At 45.5% G+C, this 8,118-nt stretch overlaps 1 protein-coding gene across 1 annotated transcript; it reads right to left on the bottom strand.

Annotated features, from left to right (window-relative positions):
- Window positions 1–3,660: 3,660 nt before the first annotated feature.
- On the bottom strand, window positions 3,661–3,966 carry LOC136055803 (feather keratin Cos1-2). The gene has a single exon (XM_065747679.1). It carries the CDS (start codon window positions 3,964–3,966, stop codon window positions 3,661–3,663), a length of 306 nt encoding a protein of 101 aa, XP_065603751.1.
- Window positions 3,967–8,118: the final 4,152 nt, after the last annotated feature.

Raw genomic sequence — 8,118 nt, 5'->3', positions numbered from 1 at the left:
AAAAGTGTTCTGTGGTTAAGAGCTGGTGATGGGACTAAGCAGGGCCACTATCTCAGGAGGGAGCTCCACAATGACAGTAGAGCTTTGGCACTGCCTGACACAGGGTTCATTGCAACTTCTGGTCAGCAGGTTTTGGCACTGGTTGTGGCAGGGCATGTCTTGAGAATGATGGTCCATATAGGAGGGAGGAAAGGGAGAAAGCAGAGCATAGGCATACATGAGGAACTGTTCCTAAACCTAACATGAACTTGCCAAGGCACCTCCCAGACTGGCAGATCTAAGCTGTACAGAGAGGAAAAAGGTTTTCTTGGCTTTATCCAGACACCACTCCAAAAGGGAAGCTAGGCCTAACAAGAAGCTGCTGCCTCTCTTTAGTGGATATTTCATGTTGGCATGCACCCAAACACTCTGAGTCAGATCTTCCCTTCCCCTGTCATTACAAGTAACACCGGGACCCAGCATGACAAGAAAACAGTGAGAGGAAAGAGCTTCAGACATACCTGGTTCCCTAAAAGTATGAGGTAAGAGAAGTAGATGAGAGGGTTGAAGACTTGGATTTTATGGTGGCCCTGCTCTGCCCAAGCCTAGAGGTAGCCTCTATAGAAGTGACAATTTTCCAGGCAGCTCATGATGAATGGAAAACATCTCAGCTAATGACATAGGCTATGTGGTTCTTTTCCCTTACACTGTAATTTCATTTCCTGACTTATGCTACACCCATTCCCTCATGTAGGCATTTTCTGAGTGCTGAGATTGAGACATCCCAGAATTTCTGTGCCAGGAATAAGTCAATGATGGCAGAGGACTCAGTTGGAGTGTCAGATGGGTCCAGCAAAAGCAAGTAACACTGGTCTGGGGCACTCTGGAGGCATTGTTTCTGATCACAATGACAACAAGGGCCCAGCAGCTTCCAGCCCTGCAATCCTTGACTTAATACATAAGAGTTTCTCTCCATGTAATTGTGCCATAACTTTGTTTTCACTTCTCTCACTATTTGCTCTAGGAGTCACCAGTGGTTGGCTTCCCAGACAGTTGGGTGGGCTCCTGGCATTCAGTTCTCTGTCTCCACCAGCTACCCTCTGGAGAAATTGCTTGACATCCTTGGACTCCTCTGAGCAATTCCTACACTTTCACAAACTGTACTGTAAGCTCATCTGGAGCTTTGTTCTCAATGCTTTGAACTCTGCTCAGAGCATTGCAGCCTTGCTCTGCCAGAACGGTTCCCAGTGACTCATAGATTCATAGATCATCCTATCACCATCTCTACCCACTAAACTACTAAATCAAATCCCTTAGCACCTCATCTAAACACTTCTTGAACAGCGCTAGGGATGGTGCCTCAACCACCTCCCTAGGCAGGCCATTCCAGTGCCTGACCACTCTTTCAGAGAAAAAATTTTTCCTCAAATCTCATCTAGATCTTCCCTGGTGCAACTTGTGGCCATTCCCTCTCGTCCTGTCATTAGTTATCAGGGAGAAGAGACCCACCCCCTCCTCACCACAACCCCACTTCTGGAAGTGGTAGAGTGCAATAAGGTCTCCTCTGAGCCTCCTCTTCTCCAGACTAAACAATCCCAGCTCCCTCAGCCGCTCCTCATAACACTTGTGCTCCAGACCTATCACCAGTTTTGTTGTCCTTCTCTGAACATGCTCCAGGGCCTCGATGTCCTTCTTGTAGTGAGGGGCCCAAAACTGACTCCTCAGTCAGTTCCCCATGGACTCAGCCCATTCCTGAGAATGAGTGCGTAAGTGTACCTGATGTGTGCAGGTGTGCACATGCATGAGGTCATGTTTCTGTACACGCATTTTTTGCACGTGCACTTCTGAGTGTGTTGATGTGACTATGCTTGCATTCAGGTGCAGGTGTATTTTGTCCTGCCTATGTATCTGAGTGTGTAATGTGTATGTACGCATGGTATGTGCTAATGCACATGTGCATAGAATTAGCCTGATCCTGTATCCAGTTCCAGCAAGACCCTGGACGTTTAGTGTCACCTCTCTGTGCTGGTGACAGGTGCTGGCGTAAGGTCAGCCTCTCAAAGTTTGACAGGGTGGAAAAACAGGCTGGACTGTTTGGATTTGATCTAGTCTTTCTCTGGTGCCTTCCAGCAGTTTCCAGAAGCTGATCTGTTTCCATGAGTGCGTCCCAGCTCCTGACACAGCTGAAAAGACTTTTCTATGACCCTGCTGATTCCTTGGGGTGCAGTAGCTTTGAGTTTCAGAGGGCACTTTGACAGGGGACACAGGTTAGGAGAGGAGGGGATGTCTAAAGAGACCAATAGGAGGGGGTTCTGACACTGCACCTAAGGTCAACATCTTCAGCATAAAAGCAGTAACACTAAATGTCCTGGGAAACCCCTACCTGCAAAATATCCAAATCCAGTACTGCCATCATCCCCCAAAACCTCAACCTCTAAAGAGACTTCCCAGGAGAAAGCTTTTCTCCATTGTTCAGGCTTGGGTGAAGGGGAAGAAATCTGACTGCAAGATCCCATAGCCCAGGGGATAGCATGGAAACTTCAGTGTCAGTTTACATCACCCCACAGGGAGAAACATATATTTGCTATGCTTTGAAAAGCTTTCATTAAAAACATGCTGAAACAGAATAGTTTGGCATTTACCAGATTTATGATTTCCTTTGGGTATATTGCATATACTGTATACACGGTGATCCACTACTGAGTCTAGTTACCTTTTGCCAGCACTGCAAAATTACCTTCAAGTCACCCTTCTTACAGGGAATGTACTGCACCTGGAAACATCATCACCCACACACTTTCTGCTGTGCTTCTGTTTAGATTCCCTCAGCCTTTGTGTCTTGATGCTCTAGCCCTAATGAGGTGCCATGGGCTTCAATCCCTATCCACCATACAGAATATCCTATATAGCAAAGAATGCTAGAATCAGGATCCCAAAAGACATTTCGAAGAATTTCAGATTCTTTGTAAAACAGACCTGTACAGAGTTGCAGAAAATCTCTTCTACATAAAACAGTGATCTGCTGCTCTCAGGCCTAGAGTGAGAGGTCAGAAAGGGGCTCAAACCAAGGGCAAAACCTGAAGTGACCTGGCTGGATGCTCCATTCAGTGACTGTCCTGGACAACCAATGAGCCTAGCCAGGCCATGTGGACAATAGGAAGGGCTGAAGTAGATATAGCCTTTACTGAAGGATGAATGGCTACAGTTCGCCCCACCCTCCAATGCTGAGGGGAGAGATGGATGTGTGCTAATTCCCATCAAAGCAACACTTATCTCATCTGACTATATCAAACAAAAGAAGAATAATATAGAAAGGAACAAAATGAAGGATGCAGCAAAGGTTTATTTTGTCTAAAAAGGGAAATGATGTCATTCCAGTAAAGTCCCTGAATGTTAGGAGAAGCAGAAGGTCATTGAGCTGGTTACTGAGACCTTCACAGAGAGTTTCAGGGAGGGCAGAAGACAACAAAGAAAACAGAGTGAGAAAGAACGAGTGGAAGAGAGTATCAAGAGGCATTGGCCACGTTGTCAGAGAAGCCAGGATGGCTCTCCTGTCTGTCCAGACAGGGCAAGCCAGACATGGTCATCTCCTCTAAAAACAGCAGCACAAAATCTGTTCTTCTGTCCAGCACCATGTTCTGTGATCGTGGGGGTCCTTGTCTCGGGCAGTGTCCAGCATCTTTAGCAGGGGTTGCACCTTCTGCCGCAGTAGCGGTTGGAGATGCAGGAGAGGTCAAAGCCCCCGGAGGTGATGGGCACTCCCTGACAGCTGAGGATGCTGCCAACAGCAGCGGAGGTGGAGGATCCCACAACGGTGTTCTGTGGGAAGGAGCTGAGGATGGGTCCGGGCAGGATCACCACCACGGGAGAGGGCTCAATGGCAATGATGGAGTCCTGGCACTGCCTGACACAGGGCTCATTGCAGCTGCTGGCCAGAGGAGTTGGGCCGCAGGGCCGGCACGGCACACACGGGTTGCAGCAGGACATGTCTCAGGACTGGAGTTGCACCTGTCGGGAGAGAGGATTATGTGAAGGAAGTGGAGATTGTGAAGCAATCTGCCATCCCAGAGTAGGGGATCCAAGGCCTGTGAAGTGCTGGGAGCTGAAACCATTCTAGAGAGGGCCAAGGCTATCTTGGCATCCTCCTGTCAGGATCCAGATGGACCCTCCACTGCCTATTTGGCTACTGCTGAGAGCCTAGCCCAGAAGCCCTCTGAGTGCAGGCTCAGGCGCTCTCCCAGGCAATCTTTTTCCCCCTCTTCACTCTTCAGTGTCAGCAGATCCAAGATTTGGCGTGGAAGAGAGCTGATAGCAGATGAGAGGTTCACAGGGCTCAGGCCTCCAAACAGAAAGGGATAGAGACAAGAAGGGGATTGACACTCACCTGGTTCTGAAGAAGTAGGTGGAAAGTGTAATGGATGAGAAGGCAAAGATCTGGGCTCCCTTTTATAATGGACCAAAGATGTCCAGTATCCAGAGGCAGTGCTTATAATAGCGATTATTTTCCTGAATAATGATATGGCTCATGTGCTGGCTTCCTGTGCTGCTATGTTTCATTTCCAGCTTTAGGTCACGTCCCTTCCACATTGAAGGAATCCATTGAGTAGCAAGAAGAGAGGCCCAAGCATTTCCGCAGAACAAACATCAGTCTGGGCAACAGGTTCTGTTCACGTGCTGGAAGAATCCAGCAAAACTTAGTGATCTCAGCATGGGCCACTCCTTAGGGATTCATAGATTCCTTTCTGGAAAGAGGTGTAGCAGCTCTTGGGTGTGACTCTATCCTTCTTGACACTGCTCTGCGGAATATTCTTCTGCCCCATTTTCTCTCCACTCATTTTGCTTCAGCAATCTTGGTATGAGGCACGAAACTGTACAAAATCCTTTCCACATCTTAAAAGAGAAGTCCAAACAACAAATGGCATAACAAAATGGCTGTTTTAATAAGAAAGCTGATCCAAGTCAGCCTGCACAGCTTCCTCAAAGGCAGATCATTTCTGAACACGAAGGAACAAAAATATTTGCATAGACACCCAGTATATCTTACATTCCTGTTGGTAAGAGATTCTGGAGAAAAGTTGACTTCCTCACGTTTGAGGAGGAGCTAGTCATACGCCATTTAGTCAAAATTCATGCACTCAAGTCCATGGGCCCCAATGGGATTCATCCATGAGTAATTTGAGAGCTGGTAGATTGACAAACTGCTCTCTATCATCTTTGAAATATCTTGGAGAAAGAGAGATAAGCCTGAAGACTGGAGAAAAGCCAATGACACTCCAGACTTCAAGGCAAGAAGAACAATTCAGTAAACTATAGAACAACTAGCCTCATCTCCATCCTTGGAGAAGGTGATGGAGCAGCTTGTTCTGGATGCCATCTCTGAGCAATAGGAAGAAAAGAAGGCTATCGGGTGTCATCAACATGGATTCACCAAGTGGAAATCTTTCTCGATCAACCTGGCAGCCATTTATACTGTCACCCTGAGCTGGATAGTTGAAAGGAGAGCAGTGGATATTGCATACCTTGTTTTCAGCAAGGCTGAAACCCACATCTGCTGTCCTTCTTCCCCTGCTCTGCTGCCAAGCACTGGATGTCCTGAACGTGTGAGGTTTTGACTGAACTTTCTGGGGCCATTCATTCCACTATCCCAACAGTTCTTTTTTTGTTATTATTACTTATTGTCCCTATTGGAACCATCTGCTCTCTCGGTTTTGTGGATTGTGTTCTCAGCAAGATTTACCTTCCTAAACTCTTCAGTGATTGATTCCTTCTAGACTATTACCAAGCAAGACAACATTTTGCCAACTTAATAATACAGGCATAGCCAAGCATGGAAATGTTGAGCGAGAAAACTAGAAACATGGCTGGGCCTAACCAGAGTACATTTACATTTCCTTTTGAGAAGCAGAATATTGCAATTTATGTTGGAAAATCTAACAAAAAGGCAAAAAAGAAAACTAATATGCACAGTATCGCTATGAGTGAAGAGGTACATGTTTAATGCTGTTATCCCATCATCTTATCCCAAACTTCCAGCAACCCAATTCGGTAGTAGCTCAACTGAGCAAAAGAGTAATTTTTACTTATTTGGTTGTTGTTGTGGCACAATCCAACATGCAGCTGAAAGACCGCTTAGTCTTTTGATTACTTCCCCCCACTCCTGGTGGGGCAAGGGAAAGAATTTTAAGAAATGTAGAACTTGTAGATTGAGGCAAAGATTATTTGCTTAGACAGTAAAGGAAGAGATAAATAACAGTAATTAAAATTACATTACATATAATCTATGTATATTATTATATTCAAAACAAGTGACGCACAAAGTAATGCTCACCACCCACTGACCGATGCCCAGCCTGTCCCCAAGAAGAGTCTGCCCCCCCAAGGGCAACTCCTCTCAGTTTTTTAGTTTCATCACATGCTGACATATGGTATAGAACGTCCCTTGGCCAGTGTAAGTCAGCTGTCCTGGCTGTGTCCCTTATCAGCTCATTATGACTCTCAATCCCCCTTTCTGTCAGGACAGTATGAGAAGCTGAGAAACTGAAACATCGTTGGCTCTGTGCAGCACAGCTCAGCAACAACTGAAATCGCTGGTGTGTTATCAACATTGTTTTTTTTCTAAAGCAAAAACATCAAATCACAAAAGACACCCTGAGGAAAATTAACTCTGTTCCTACTAAAACCTGGACAGTTGTCATCATTTGGTTTGTTTGTTTGTTTGTTTTTCTGACATCATGCTTAAATTTAATTTCTATTTATCTTCTTTGGAAATAAAAGTGGCTTGCTGCTGATGTTCATTTATGCAAATATTTCTGTTGCCTCGTTGGATGTTTGATGAGTATGGGGATTCTTTTAAGGCAAAAATTTGTTGCAGCTCATACTGTACTGTGGGACACAAAGAAATTTTTCACTAGCAAGATTCATAGGAAAACAACAACCGAGAAAATCTTGGAAATGTTGGTAATTAGTTTTCTTTCAAATACCCCTGATTTGTCTGCACTCAGTTACCAGAAATCAATGTAAGAGAAATAATGAGAAAAAAGAAATAAAATTTTGACTTCACAGTATCATAGAATTACAGAATTGAAAGGGTCATTGAGTTAAAAACTCCTGCTAAAGCAGGTTCCCTACAGTAGGTCACACAGGAAGGCATCCAGACAAATCATGAATGTATCCAGAGAAGGAGACTCCACAACCTCTCCAGGTAGCCTGTTCTAGTCCTCTGTCACACTAACAGTAAAGAAGTTCTTTTTCTGTGTTAGTGTGGAACACCCTGTGTTCCGGACTTGATAGACTGATTTATAGCTCACTTCCAGGGACAGTCATGAAGTTTAGAGTGGGTGGGTAGATACACGGAGAAGGGTGGATGAGTGCTTGTATTCCTGACTGCGTGGAAGAAGAGAGAGAGAATGAGGGAAATGAGACGGGCAGTAGTCAACAGAGGCCATGAGAAGAGCCATATAGGACAGGCAAAGGCTTTGTATTTAAAGTTTACTGGTGCCCTTGTTGCAGTATGAATCCTTGCTCTGGCATCAACTCTTTCTGAAACCTTAGAGCCATGGCAAAGGAGAAAAAAATATTTGTGGCTGAATTCATTCTCTTGGTCTTAAAAGATCATTCCAGTTGTTACACAGTTCTGTTTGTCATTACCTTCTCCAGGTCTTTCCTAATCTTAATGGAAATGGCCTCACCTTTGTAACTGTGGGAAAGAATCTCAACGTATTTCTTAGTTGATGGGTCTTGGCCTTGGCCCTGGAGCTTGGCAGTACTAGTGGATGTAATCGCTGGGCTGTATGCTGGGCTGTGAGCAGGTGGTATTAATGCCACTGCTCTCACTGGTCCTAGCTGGCAGCTCCTGCTGCACTTGGGCTCTGCTCACAGCCACTGCTGAGAAGAAAAGACTGCTTTTTTAAGGAGCAAGCATGACAAAAGGACATGACAGCGTCACAGCCTCCGTTTCCTTCTTTAGCAGTTGCCATGGTCCCCTTAGGAAAGAGTTTCCAGGTTGCCCTTCACATACTTATCTGCTCTGCTTCCTCCTAACACTCTCCTCGGAGATGAACAGTAGTGCAGTGCTTTCATAACCTGGGTGCTCCTGAGATGGGTCAGAGAAAGGTGAGCCGTCACGCATGCCTCTCGGCA

Source organism: Cyrtonyx montezumae, unplaced genomic scaffold (genome assembly GCF_038088225.1).
Source record: "Cyrtonyx montezumae isolate F1298 unplaced genomic scaffold, pur_monq_1.0 scaffold_48, whole genome shotgun sequence".
Lineage (NCBI taxonomy): Eukaryota > Metazoa > Chordata > Aves > Galliformes > Odontophoridae > Cyrtonyx > Cyrtonyx montezumae.
This window is presented reverse-complemented; position numbering and strand designations above follow the sequence as displayed.

What these genes read in the sequence shown, in the direction of transcription:
- LOC136055803 (XM_065747679.1), bottom strand. Translation starts at nt 3,966, where the DNA reads ATGTCCTGCTGCAACCCGTGTGTGCCGTGCCGGCCCTGCGGCCCAACT.